The sequence below is a fragment of the Mustela lutreola genome, chromosome 10 (assembly GCF_030435805.1).
Source record: "Mustela lutreola isolate mMusLut2 chromosome 10, mMusLut2.pri, whole genome shotgun sequence".
Lineage (NCBI taxonomy): Eukaryota > Metazoa > Chordata > Mammalia > Carnivora > Mustelidae > Mustela > Mustela lutreola.
In genome coordinates, this window is record NC_081299.1 from 12,570,474 (window position 1) to 12,584,400 (window position 13,927).

General features: G+C 58.1%; 1 protein-coding gene across 1 annotated transcript in view; it reads left to right on the forward strand.

Moving 5' to 3' along the window:
• Nucleotides 1–2,504: 2,504 nt before the first annotated feature.
• IGSF21 (immunoglobin superfamily member 21) overlaps nt 2,505–13,927 on the forward strand; it is a 234,704-nt gene continuing 223,281 nt past the window's right edge. The window contains exon 1 of the mRNA XM_059137465.1: nt 2,505–2,754. Coding sequence (XP_058993448.1) covers nt 2,685–2,754 — 70 coding nt within the window. The 5' untranslated portion in view covers nt 2,505–2,684. The remainder of the gene's footprint in view (nt 2,755–13,927) is intronic.

Sequence of the window (13,927 nt, forward strand, 5' to 3'; positions counted from 1 at the left end):
TTACAAGAGAGTGGGGATGATTTGGAAGTCTGGTGCTGAAGGAGGGTTCATGGAGATCTTCCGACCCTGCCCTGGCCCAATCCTTAGCCCTAGGAGGCAACCCTCCCTTGGCTCTCAGGCTCCCTTGCTAGCCTCTCACCATGTATCACTGACAGCTGGCATCAGGGAGGGGACTCTAGAGCCCCTCTCTGCTGCTCCCAGGGAAGTTCTCTCCCGGCTGGTACAGACCAAGGCTGGAAGGAGGCATCACGGAAGTGGTGGGGAGGGGCGGGAAGGGGCGTGGAGATCTGGAATCCCCACGAGTCTGGATTTCCTCTCTAATGCCTGGTCTCGCGCAGACAGAAAAGCCTTGCCCATGCAGGAGCTCACCTGGTGAACTGTTGCCTATCTACCTGCCTGGCAGCTCTCGGCTTTGCCGCTGGCTCAGCAGAGTAGGAATGCCCACACAGTGATGCTTGACATTTGCTGGCAAAACTCAGACCAGCAAGCCCACGTGAGGGTCCTCCTAGGTCGCTGCTGCTCCCTGGCCAGCTGGGAGGGCTCTTCCAGGGCGGGCTGAGCGCCTAGGGTGGATTGGGTTCTGCAGGCTCTTTTCTCTGCCAGAGGTGGGAAGGTAGAGGAGCAGGGAGAGAGCAGTCAGGGACTGAGCCCCATGACGCAGCTGGGTCAGCCCAAAGAGAGGGTGTGGGGGAGAGGTGACCCCAAGCTGACTCTCAGCAACTTGGAGAAGAGGACACCTGGGTGGGTGGGGACGAAGTGGCGCTAAGAACAGCCAGTCGAAGGGAGAAGGACCTAAGCCCTCAACGCTAGCACCGCATCCAGCCCAATCAGCCTGGCAGCCAATTAGTCTGATTCAAAAAAAAAAAAAAAAAAAAAAAAAAAATACCCACGTAGGGACAAACTGTAATCAAACACCTATTTATAAGGGTTTATTACGATCATTATTATTATTTTACTGAGAGGATCATTCTAAAGCCTGTCAGGTGAACGTATGTTTTCAGATCTTCATAAATGCAAATCGCTCCTTCCCCTGGGTGGGTGGGCGGGAGCTGAAGCCCGGCTGCCTTGGGAAGCCCCGTGGTGAGGCTTGCAGAGGGCAGATGGAGGGAGCAGCTACTCGCTGCCACCCTGGGGCATCTCTGCACAGGGCTGGCCAACCCCCTACCCAGCTCACTCCCTGCACCCCCTCAAAGGGCTGGCAGAGATGCTACTGACTACCCATTGTCCATCCAGGCAAACAGGGCAAAAGCCCTTAGGCAGCAAACCTGACAGAGCTGGGAATTCTCCACAGAGAAGGAAGTTGGGATTTCTCCATAGAATGTTCTAGAAAGAACACTGGGTCAGGAGCCCAGAAGCTTGGATTCAGAGGCCTGTGCTGCCCCTGGCTGTGATGGTATTTCTGGGCCTCCGCTTACCAGGAGGGAAATTCCCTTCCAGGTGTGAAGGTCCATGACCTGAACCCCATCTAACCTCCTCCAGCCCCCAGCCCACCTCCAGGGCTGGAGTACCACTCCCCTCCCAGGGGACCTCAAGTCAAGGCTCACAGCCAGACCTGAGGCTCAGTGGTGTGTGTGTGTGTGTGTGTGTGTAATGAGATCCAAGTCCCAAACCTCTCTCACTCCTTAGGCCTGGGGAAAAAGTGTCAGGCCTGCCAAAAAGGTGAAAATGTGGTCTCTGCCAGGAGGAAACAACCAGTTCCTTAACCATTCTTGGCTGGATTCAAGAATGTGGCTATTCTTGGAAGAAAGGACACAATGTAACAATTTTGTTGGTACCTGGGGGAAGCCATCCATAATTTGGGAAGTTTCAGAAGACTGATGCCCCTAATCCTGCCCACTAAGAGCATTAAGAAGTGCAGGGCCAGTCATGGGGGGCCACACCCTGCCTGCTCCGCTCCGTGGAAGGCACAGCTTGCTCTCAAGGGAGGCTGCCTCCCTCCAACAGGCAGGGGGGTGGGGGGGTATGACCCCAGGGAAGGGATTAGGTGGAGGGGCATCAGACGCAGTTGGCTTCTGGGGGCCAGGGGTGCTTGGCCAGCTGGGGCTGGGTGGCAGAGCTAAGGACTGGGAGAGTTGCGAGGAGGGGAACCCGGGGGAAGGAGAGGGGGTGGGCGACAGGGAGGAGGGAGAGGGGGCGGGAGGGGGGAGCTCTCCTTCTCCCTGCAATAAATCGGCTTAGCGGACGAGAGCCGAACAGCCCAGAAAGGATTAAAGAAAAGTCTGTATAATACAGCGGAGAGCGCGGCGAGGGAAAGGCGGGAGGGCGGGGGGCGGGGAGAGGGGGAGGGGCGGAGGGAGGGCACGGGGAGGGGGGCGCTCGCGCCGCCGGGAGAGGCGAGCGCAAGGCGCAGAGAGCGCGGTTCGGCTCCAAATTCCCGCGCCGCAGCCGAGCCGACTCCGGGCCGCGGTGGGCGCCGCGCGAAGCCGGGGAGCCGGGAGCCGCTGCGCGCCCGGACCACGGCCGGAGCGCAGGGTCGTGGCGCCCCGCGGAGCCCGAGCCGAGTCGAGCCCGGCGCCCCGGCGGCCCCGCCGCGGCGGCATGGGGGCGCCCCCGCGGCGCCCGGCGCTGCCCGCCATCGTCTCGGCCGGCGGCCGGAGGCAGGAGCGCGCCTGAGCCCATGGCGAGGGGATCTTCCGCCTCCGCCACCGCCTCCGCCCCGCCACCGCCGCCAGCTCCCGGGCACCATGCGAGCCGCCCCGAGCCTCCGCGGCTGCGCCTGCCTGCTGCTCGCCGCGATCCTGGACCTGGCGCGCGGTGAGTGCGCGGGCGCCCGGCGGGAGCCCCGGTGGGGGACGCGCGCGGGGGCGGGCCGCCGGGGAAGGGCGCGGGCCCCGGGCGTCCCGGAGAGGCTCGGGGTGCGAGCACTGGTCCTGGCGTGGGGGTCCGCGCAGTGGTTCGGCTCGGCGACAGAGGGAGGAGATCTCCTCCGGCGAGAGCGCTCGTGGGTCTGTGCCAGGGTGTGCGTGTGTGTGTGTGTGTGTGTGTGTGTGTACGAGCGTGTGCCTTTGTTGCGTCTATGGGTGAGGGTGTCCGGGAAGGAGCTGTGTGCGGGAGTGCATTTAGAGATGTGAGTGTGCGGATGGGGTGTTTGAGTGTCTGTGTCAGTTCCACGGAGAAGGTGTGCGTGTGAGAAAGAGTGAGCCAGAGTGTTTGGGGGTGTGAGCGGTGCCAGCTTCCAGGGGAGGTGTGAAGTGTGAGAGCTTGTGTCATTGTATGTGTGAACGTGTTGAAGGGTGGTGAGTATGCGAGGTGTGGCGTTTCTCGCGGGTCCCAAGTGTGCGGGTCTCTTTAGGGGTGTGTGGCAGAGGATGACTACTGCTTTGTGGGGGGGCGATTGTGCGTGCATAGAATGGGGGATGTGACACTTGGGCAGGAGTGTGCGTGGATCTGGGGTGTGTGGAGGTGCGGGCGCGTGGGGGTTGTGTTGCTTCGTGGGCCGGGAGTGTGTGTGCCGGCGATGGAGCGTGTGGTTTTAGTGTAGAGGGAAGTATGGATGGGTCTGGGGGCAGAGAATGTGTGAGCAGCCGTGTGTGTGTCCCGCATGGACTTGGTCTCAGGTAGACTGAACCAGCTGGGAGGAGGTGGAAGCAGAGCGCGGTCCCCAGAGCAAGCGATCGGTGGCTCCACAGCTCCGGGGTCCAGGGCTCGCGGCTGCCTCGGTGCCTCGTGCCGGGCGCCGCCGTCTGGTGGGTCTTAAATGGTGCTGGAGCTTATCCTGGCGACCCAGGCACCTTTCAGGCAGTGAACCAACACCTGGGCTAGCAGCCCAGCAGGAGGGAGGCGGGACCAGCAAAGAGTCGAGGGCGTGGAGACCAGAGGGTCCTGGTCTCGAGTTCCCCACTGAGCCTAGTGCCAAACCTGGGTGCCTAGAATCGGCCCCTCTGGAGTCACAACCTGGCTCCATGGTGATGGCGGTGCGGGGTGCCAAAAAGTAGCCACTGTGGCCAGGAGGATCTCAGCCCCTAGCCCAAATGAGTGATGAAGGCAGGGGGTCAACTCTGTCCTGGTCTTTGCCTTGCCCTCTCTGGAGGTGCCTCACCAGGCTCTGAGAGTGCCTGGCACGAAGGGGTGTCCCCCTAAAATAACTCAGCCCCCAGGTCCTTGGAGAGTGCTGGGTCTGCATATGGGAGAAGCTGCAGAATCCGAGTCTAAACGGTGGTCTCGCTGGCAGAGGGCGGGGGAGGGGTTGTATAACCCAGAAGAAATGTCAGGCCGGTACTTTGTTCCCCTACCCTTGGAGCAAGAGACTTCCCAAAGTGGATCAGAATCTCCCCCCAACTTTGGGGTGAGGGCTCCCTCCGTCAGATGCCTCTAGAGGGAAAGGTTATATGGGAGAGGGGGTCCCGGTTCCAGCGCCGGCCACGGGGTTTGTTGAAAGGCACAGGAGCCCTCACCTGGACATTGCAGGGAGAAAGGATTAGGGTTTGGGGGCTGGAGGGGAGCACCCTTTCTTTCCCAGAATGTATAGAACAGACGCCACAGGGGGTGGCGACTGATGGTTAAAGCTACGTTGGGAAACGGGTTCGGTCAGGACCCCACCCTGAGCGCTCTACCCAGAACCCTCAAGCGGCGTTCTTTGGGCTGCAGGGCTGCGGAGAGCTGACCCGGCGTCCCAGCGCCTCCACCCCCTTTGCCCGCCCCTGCAGGCTGCGGGGGTGGGGGGCAGGGGCTCCGGCGCGGATGTTGGGAGTTTTGGGGCAGGGGGAGCCGGCGTAGCTTCGAGCTCCTAGTCTCAGGGTGAAGAAAAAGCGCCGACCCGGATCACGGAGGGGAAACTTTCCGAGACTGGGGCGCAGGCAGGGGTTCTGCGCCACCGGGGGGCCCTCTTCTACGCAAAGGAAGAGAGAGTCCTTGAGGGTGGGGTCCCTCCTTCCCCGGCTTCCAAGTCTGCGCACGATGGGGCGGAAGGGTCAGCAGGAGATGCAAGAGGCCGGCTTGCCAGAGGAGGGCGCCCTTCCAGGATATGACCAAGAACTGTGCACCTGGCCGTTGGCTTAGCCGGGCCACCTGCCAGGGGGGCTGCCTGGCGGGGAGGAGAGGGTAGAATCCAGGGCCGGCATTCCGAAACCTGCCTTCCATTTGGCGGGGGGGGGGGGGGGGGGTGCGGGTCGGCGGGGGTCACTACTGAGTAGGGGCATGGCTCGCGTGCCCTCGCCTGTTGTGCCCCTAAGGGTCGCAGACAAAGGGGCTCAACTTTGGAGAGGTGGGTCTGTGCATTGGGGAAAAGGACTCCGGCGCGCACAGGATTGGCTGGGCCATAATTTCTGCCCCTAACTCACCCTCCCCAATATCTGACTCTGCAGTACAGAAACCCCAATTTCTCTCTTCTCCCAGATCACCCGGGAGCCCCCGAGGCGTTTTCAAATCTTCGGGCCCCAGATTCCCCTGCCTGGGCACTTCCGGGAAGGAAATCCGGCAGTTGAGCCTGTGCAGTGGCCCGGAAGAGAGGGCAGTGGCGGGGGGGGGGGGGGGGGGGAGGTAGGGAAGAGAGTGATTTTTGGCTCTGCTTCCTTGGGCCCCCGGAAATTCTCGGCGAAGAGTAGTGGGTGGGCAAGCTCGGTTGGGGCGACCCAAGGTCCCCAGCCAGTGGCCCTGCCAGTTCTGTCTCCGCAGCCGCGTGTCAGCAGGTGGGTGGGTGTCGGTGCTGGCCGAGGCTGCCGCAGCACTGAGACTGCGGGGCCTGTGCCCGCCCGAGCTGCGGTGCCGACTTTTAAGTTATTTATCCTTCCTCCCCACACCCACCCCACGCCCAGGGCGCGGGGCGGGGGCTCGGACTCCTCTGGGTTCCTTGTCAGCCCCCGCCTCCCAGCGCCGCGCCGCGCTTCGCTGGGCCGGGGCCCAGAGCCGACTGCTCCGCCCCTGCTCCCCCAGCCGCCCCGCCCCCCCGCCTGGCCACACCCCCATCCATAAATCCCGCCCCTTTCCCACCCCAGCCGCAAACTCAAGTTTTTCCTGAGAGGTTGAACTAGTTTTCGCTTTTGAAGTGCAGAGAATGTTCAAGCTGGAAGCGACCTCCGCGATCACTTATTCAAGGGGTCCGAAAACTCCTATTTTTTAGGAACTGATGATCACCGCCCCCTCCCCCCAAATCCTAATGCCTTGGGCAAGATGGCAGGCACAAAAGGAGAGCTGCCTGGGTTCCTGCGGGTGATGAGACTCCGCTGGGAGCGATCCTTACGCGCAAGTCTCCTGAAACAGTCTGAGGTTGCTTCTTTCCTAGTATCTGGCAGGGAGTCTGGTGTTTCAATAGCCCCAATTGTGTGGCTCAGGGGCAGTGTGCCATGCACGTGCTGGCCGCTTCCCAGGCCTCAGGCAGCTGCAAGATGGGCTTAAGCTCCTTTTTTCGCAGACTAGGCAACTGAGGCTCAGAGTTTCACGACTAGTTAATGGCAGAAGTAGTGACTCCTTCCAGCTCCCTGCCTGGCCCAGCCCCAAGCGTTTTCTTTCCTTCCAGGGTTCTGTCCCTAAACCCCAGCTTGGAGAATCCCTTGGGCAGGGGCAGGCAGGCTACCAGTGATGCCTTAGATTGGCCTGGCTACCCTCAGCCCTCCATAACATCTGTCTCACACACAATTGGGGCTGTGGAAGTGGCTTCCTCAGGTTTCTGGATTATAGCGGTCCCAAATTGGAAGGCAGAAGCCGAATAAAGAGCCAAACAAAGAAGAGACTGGTTAGTTCTGTTCACTGGATTTCCTGGGCTCCATGTGGGTGTCTAACCTGGCTTACTACCCTACCCACCTCTGCAACACCTCCAGACCAAACACAGTGCTAAGCACTGGGAACATGACCTTGAGCACGGTGGGGGTGTCCCTGCCTTTATGGTGTTTACCATTTAGTGGAAAATGGATTCTTCACTGAGCCGGAGGAAGGGGCTGCATCTCCGACCCTTATTGAACTCTCACTGCTTCGTCATTCTTGTCTCGTTTAATCCTAACAACCACACAGAAAGGTAAAACTAGCCCTGTTTTGCTGATGAGGGAACTGAGTTTTGCAGAGGTCAAGTGACTTGTCCAAGGCCACTCAGTCAGTAAGTAGTGAGCAGAGAAGCGGACTCAGGGCTGAGTCTCGCCCTCTGTGCCCTGGTGTCTCCCAGGGATGAAGATGCTCAGGCACTTCCTCGGCTCTGACCGCGTGGACCGTTTAGTGTGTAGTTCCCTGTCTGGCGTTTTACTCCTTACAAACCCTCACGAAGATAGAATTATCCTGTGCGTGCTTCTGCGCAGATGGGAGAAAGTGTTGTCTCTGTTAAGCCTTCCTCGTTGTCAAGACAATGAATGGGCATCCCTTGTGGGCGGGGCACATCAGAAAAGAAAGAGACTTCGATCTTCCTCCCAGCAGTGAGAGAGGTTGGGCATGTTCCCGAGAAGATGAATGGCAGTCTAGGGGGAAATGTGTGGACACTTGCGAGATGCTAAATGATTGACATCCCCTGCAGGAAGTTCCTGGGGAAGAGTGATTCCTTGAGGGATCCAGGGGATGCTTCACGGGGGAGGGACGACTTGAGCTAGACCTTGAAGTAAAGAGAGGACATGAAAAAGCTCAGGGTAAGGCATGAGCCAAGAGCTGGAGGGTGGGGTTGTGCGTGGTGGGACCAGTGCAACTCAAGACTGGCCTCCCCAGAGTCTGGTTGAGAACTGGGAGAAGCAAGAATCATAGTATGGATAGCTACCATTTGTTGCACACCTATCAAATGTTCTTTATGCATTAAAAGCTCTCGGTAATATGTGAGGCAGTGCCATTAGCCATTTTTGCAGATGAAGACGAGAGGCCCGGGATCTTTCTCTTTCTCCCTCCCTCTCTCTCTCTTTGGCTTCTTTTCTTGTCTTCCTTAAATAATGAATGAGGCTCGGGATCTCTTTTTAAGTGCAACAGATGGGAGTTTCAAACCCAGGTCTGAAGCGATTCAGAGACACTGCTGCTCCCAGAGGAGAGGAGAAACTAGTTTTTCATCACTGGAAGGAGGAATACAACAGTCTCTCTCCACTTGCTAGAGGATGCGAAGCCTTCTGTTTTAAAAAGACAAATGTCAGCGGTGGAGAAACACACAGCATCACTTCCTAAGAGCTGTCTGCCTTCAGGATGAAGGTCCCGGGAAGGAGCAGGGGAATGAGGTCCCGGAACCCACCTTTATGCTCTCAGTGGGGTCCAATAGTAGAGGGGGCGTCCATGATCACCAAGACCTCCTGGTCAGGATTTTGTGGATGGAGCAAATAAATCCAATGTGGCTGGAGTTGGAGGTACACAGAGCAGCAGCCCCAAGGGGCGGGAAAGGACACTGCAGTCCCCAGGCAAGGAATCTGATCGACCAGCCATTCCTGCATCCACCGGTCACATACTAGATTTGCGCTGGAAATCATGCACACACATGCCTCCTTACTGCCTGCTGTCTTGGTAAGCCACCCCAAGAGGAACCCATCAGGCACTCGCCCTGGGATATGGACCCAGAGCAGAGGAAGACTGAGAATCCCCGTAAAGGACCCCTTGCCAGTGAGGAGTCCCCAAGGAACTGTACTTCTCTGGTGCCCTGAGGCTAATAATGATGGGACCTACCCTCCAGGGTGTTCACAGGATGGAAAGAGTCCTTACATGCAAAGCGCTTGGCTCAGTCCTGCGAGCTGTGCCGATGGCAGTTTTAACCGTGGTTGTGCCAGAGTTGCTGTGCCCCAAACTGCATGGGTCTTTCCAGTGCCTGGGGCTTCCACTTATCCTCGTGTTCCAGAAACTTCCATGTTCCACCTGTTACTTTTGAGGGCCTTGAGCTGTCCAGAGTTGGTTTCTGCTGCTTGCAAAACAAGGACCCCATTGATCCTTTCCCAAGGCATCATGAGCCTCAGAGCCTGGGATGGCTCCTGGTCTACTAGCTGGGGGGTGATTGATTCCCCCACCAGCCCCCTGACTTCCCTGGGGGGTCCACGGCATTGGCACTGCCCCTCGCCAACAACCGAGTAGAGATGCAAGTTGTTTCTCTCAGTGGGATGCGGAGATGGAGTCAGTCTTGCCGTGAACCTCCTGTCCCCTGCCCTGGGATGCCCCATGAAGGCAGGGGGCCCTGGCCAGTCTCCGCGCTAGTGAGTCTTCCCCATAAAAAGCATAGTGGGTTCTCAATGAAGCTTGTTTGTTTGGGTGCATAAACCATCTTTGGCCTTCAGACATGGGTGTCCTGGTTTAGAAGAGACTTCCTACAGAAACAGGCATGGAAAGATTAACAGCACGTGAAATTTGGGCTGGATTCACAGGTGAACTTCCCTTTGGCAAGGTTCTCCTCCTGGAACTACAGGCCTGTTCTCTCAGATCATCCCAAAGGGTGGAGACGCTGGTTCCAGACATTGTGTCTATCTGCTGGTAGTCCTGAGAGCTGACCAGATGCTTCCATTCCTGGCAAGTCACCGAGCCCTCCCAGAACACATGGAGGCAGCCACTCTCCTGCCCATTGAGCAGGGAAACTGAGGCACGGGGAGGTGAAGAGACGGGGGTGGGAAGTGGCTTGAGTTGGATCTGGGTTTGGTGGCTGTGTGCCCAGCCTTCCTTCCCTCCGCCACCAACTGTGCTGCATCACGGAGCCCACCGAGGTCTGGAATGGGACAGGCCAGCTCCCAGGAGCTTTCAGGCCAGTAAACTGACCAGAAAGTATGCTCTATGGGCTGGATGTGTAGGCACTTTGCTGACGTGAGGTTCTCTCCTCCACTGCTGTCCAGAAGAGTATCACATCCCCAGTCCATCAACGAGGAGCCTGGTGTGTCCGGGCCACACAGTGGGGAGACCAGAGTCCACCGTCTCTCTGTTCCACAATCTTGGCCTGCTCAGAGGTTTCTGGCCTTAAACTTCACCCTGTCTGGCCGTGCCCCAGTTTTCACCATATCTTGGCTCAGAGAGGAGACCTCTGCCCTTAGCCAGCACAGCCCCTGACCACATAAACCTCCTTCTAGTTTCTGTCCCCTACTTCCCCGCCCTCCATAACTCCTCCCCTTCCCCCCACTGACTCAGGTGTCCCCTAAAAGTGTTGACAGCAGCACTTTGGGCGATACTGTGTTAGAAGAACCCTCCTCTGGGGCTGGGGATGCCTTAGGGCCGGTGTCCCTGCTGAACTGAGAGCTCTCGAGGGCACCCCAGCCTTGGCTGGAGCTCTCCCTGCACCCCAGCCTTGGCACGAGGCCTGGCTCTGGGCGGATCCTTAGGATATGTTTGATGAATGAGTGGATGATCGCCCCCTCCCCCACAGAGCCTGAGTTTTACACACCAGACCTGGGCCTGTTTCCCAACCCTGACCAGTCACCTCTGGAAAGCACTTTCTGGTGTGAGAATGTGCCCATTGTGACAGTTCACCATCACTCACGCTGGCGTCAGGGCTGGCATCTGGGGGATGAGTCAGCAGGGGAATATGGTAGGAAGTCCAAAGGGCTTCCTGTTCCCTCTGGCTTCTCCTTGTGGAGGGGGGCTGTTCTTGCCTGGGAAGAGTGGGGGTTTGGGGAAGAAAGCATGGAAGGAACCAAGGAAGGAAGGAAGGAAGGAAACTTGCTTGGAGCAGCTTCTGTGTATCCAGCCCTGTGCCAACCTTGTTCACGAGTGCTGTCCTATTAAATCATCCCAGAAACTTTGGGAGGTCCTATGCTTCCCATCTGACAGATGAGGAACAAGGCTTGGAGAGACTGTGATTTGCCCAAGGTCCCACCACTTGTTGTGGGGTGTGGGGGTGGGGCCTGGACTCACACCTAGGCATTGACTGGCACAATCTTGGCCTGCTTTCCAGACTCTGAATGGATCCCATTGGTGGCCTGAAATCGACCATAGCGGGAGTATTTACACCATGGAAATCGGCAGGCACTCCAGAGCAGAACTCCCCTTAATCTGCAGCTGGCTGTTAGCCTTTGGTGGCACAGCTCTGGGCAGGCTCGTCCTTCCTCAATCGCTGTCTCTCTGGGCAGCCAGCTGGAGTTAATGGACTCGGGTTTCCATCTGAACCGGGTTCAAGTCCCAACATGGCCACTTCTTAGCAGAACATACTGGAGCCAGTCACTCCCTTTCGGAGTCACAGTTTCCTCATCTTTTGAAAGTGGAGGGTGTCGTGAGACACATGAGATTCTACCTGAGAGCCCTTGGCAGGTAACCTGCCCTCGAGCCCTGGCCCCTCCCTTCCTCCTGACCCTTCTGACCCTTCCACCTGTCTCATAGGCCAGGTGGACTCACACTTTCTTCTCCCCCCACCCCAGCCCTGGAGGTGGACTCAGGAACCAAGTCAGGGATTCCAGTCACTTCCATGAATGGAGCAGCTGCCCTAGCCTCCTGCTGGGCTGGCAGAGACCTCCCTCAAGGACTTTCAGGTTATTGGCAACCCCACACAGCCCGGACTCATTTGAGAACAAGAAATGATCGTGTATAATAAATAGCCAATACAGGGAGAGCATGGGTGATTTTTCGGGGGCTAAAGGAGTGACCCAGCAAGGTTCTGAGGGATTGAGAGCACCCTGATGGCTAAGGGGGGTGTCCCGGGCAAGGGGACAGTTTGCACAAAGGCCCGAAGGAAGGAGTCAGAGGGCTGTCTAGGTGCTTAATGGGTTGAGAGGCAGTGAGCCGGCTGACCTCACTTGAGCATTGGGTGCCTGTTGAGAGGCTGGAGATGAAGCTGGCATTGTTGGTGGTGGTCCGTGTGCCGGGGGCCGGGGGTCTGGATTCAAGCCTGGGGACTGCAGGGAGCAGTTGAAGAGAGAAGAGTGACATTCCCAGAGCAGCGTTCTAGGAAGATGAATTGGTTTTTCTGGGCCACCTGAAGCTGGAAACTGTTTGGAACCTCCGTTGGGTTATAAATGGTTGCTCTGGAGTGCCCAAAGAGACAATGGCCTGAAGGAAGAAGTGCTGTCAGTGGGGACCGTTCATCTTACCCGGCGTGTCCAGACCTGGCAGGGAGGAAAACCGGGCCCCGCCAAGATCACACGGCCCGGCATGCGGCTGCTGCAGCCGGAGCATATACCTTGGGCTTGACCCGAGAGTCATGGGAATAGCTTTTCCCGGGGAGAAGCTTCTAGCTCTCCAGGGAGCATGGGCGCCGGCGTCTGACCTAGGCTCAGACCCTCTTTCCACCATTCACCCAGCACATGAACTCAGCAAACCCTTCACTAATCTCAGCCTCGAATTCTCCCACTGAACCCAGCTCGCCATGGTGGCCTGGTGGGGTGGGGACAGCTGGGCGTGGTAAGTGACTTACCATGAGGAGACCACAAGCTCGGTGCCCAGCACACAGGAGGCGTGTGAGAAATGGCTGCTGCTCTTAGGGTGATGTCTGCCTCCGCGCCATGTCACCAAGTGCGAAGGTGAGGAAGTGTTGGTGAGCCTCGGGGCCCGGCCAAGGGCGTACATTGTAGGTGTCCCTGCTTGGAGCCCTCAGTGAATCCTCATTGGAATTATACAGGGTTGGAATTACAGAGCAAAAAGGGAGCCCCTGACATCATCGCCTTCCTCCGATTTTAAGTTGGGAAAACTGAGGCCAGGGAGAAATGCCTCTCTGTCATTGTGCACACTGTGTGTGATATGGGGACGGTCCGCGTCCTGCGGGCCACCCCAGGGCTCGATCAGGTGGCCCCACCACCCTCAGAGTCTTCCGTGGGGGAGGCCTCAGGGGTCCCCCAGCCTTGGGTGGAGATCTTGGCGGCCCTCCGGAGGGAGCAACCCCCAAGCCTCATAAATCACGGGAGCAGCTTGGGAGTCGCCAGGGAGAGAAGCAGCTGAGGCTTTGGGTTTTTTTGTTCCTTTGCCAAGCTGTCCACTTTGCCCTTTTGTTTCTCTTTCTGCAGAGGCACTCCTGCCCCTCCGATGGGGGTTGTTTGTCACCAGTCGTTGGCGCCTCCATTATGTCCCCAGCGCCGTCTCTTCCTCCCCTCTCCCTCATGCTGCCCCCAGAGGAAGGCGTCCATCACGGGCTGCCCTGGCATCGTGCTGGGCTGGTGGGGAGGGGCTGCGCGGGGGCTCGGGGACACTGGCAGGGTGAAGACTGACCAGCGGGACCCAAGGGTGGACGGCATCCTTATCAAGAGCTGGAGCTTGCTGTCCTGGTGCACGGGTTGTTGTCAGGAGTGTGGTGGGACCTGTACGGATAGCCTCAGGCCAGGCACCTGGCTCTGCAAACTCCCAGAATTTTAAGCGGTGCATAGTCACTCAGCCCCTGACATCACAGGCAGGGGCAGCAGGAGGGAGGTGGGAGGCAGGGAGCCCCCAAAGCCACCACATCACAAAGCATTCTTTGTTCACTGGGGCAGCAGAGGAGTGGGCTGGGGCCCAGCTCGGAGAAGGGGAGGCTGGGGAAGGCGGATTCCTGAAGCCCAGTTGCCCAATGGGGAAGAGTTCTCGGTTCCCCGGACAGTCTGAGTTGCAGAGAGAGCAGGTTCTTGTTGCAGGAAGCCGTGGAGTTCGTCTGTTGGTTCATTCATTCCTTCATTCAGTCATTCTTTGACCCCCTCGCTGGAGCAGCTGGTGTGAATTAAATGCTTCCTGGGGGTGATGCACTGGGCTGTTCTAGAAGTTTAGAACAGAATGAACAGGCCAGTCCTTGCCCTCCTGGGGCTTACAGTTCGTGTGGCCATAGGCCTTGGTGTAGACACAACTACACCAAGTGTCTCAGCTTTTATTTAACAGTATTGACCAAAATTCAGTTCCTGCGGTCCCCCCATCACATGCCAAGTGCTCAAGAGCCACACAAACCTCCCTTTTCGGACAGCACAGATGTAAACAGGACGTTTGCATCGTTATAGAAAGTTCTGGACAGGGCGGCTCCAGGGTGGGCAATGTTCCTCTTTGGGCGGGACCAAGGACTGGTCATAGGTGACAAGGAATCAGGGAGGGAGGGTCCTTCTGTGTTTCTTCCTCACCCTGTCCTTCCACTGGTGCCAAAGAGAAAGCCTCAGGCTGCTGATATCATGTCTTTAATGCCCTCTGTCAC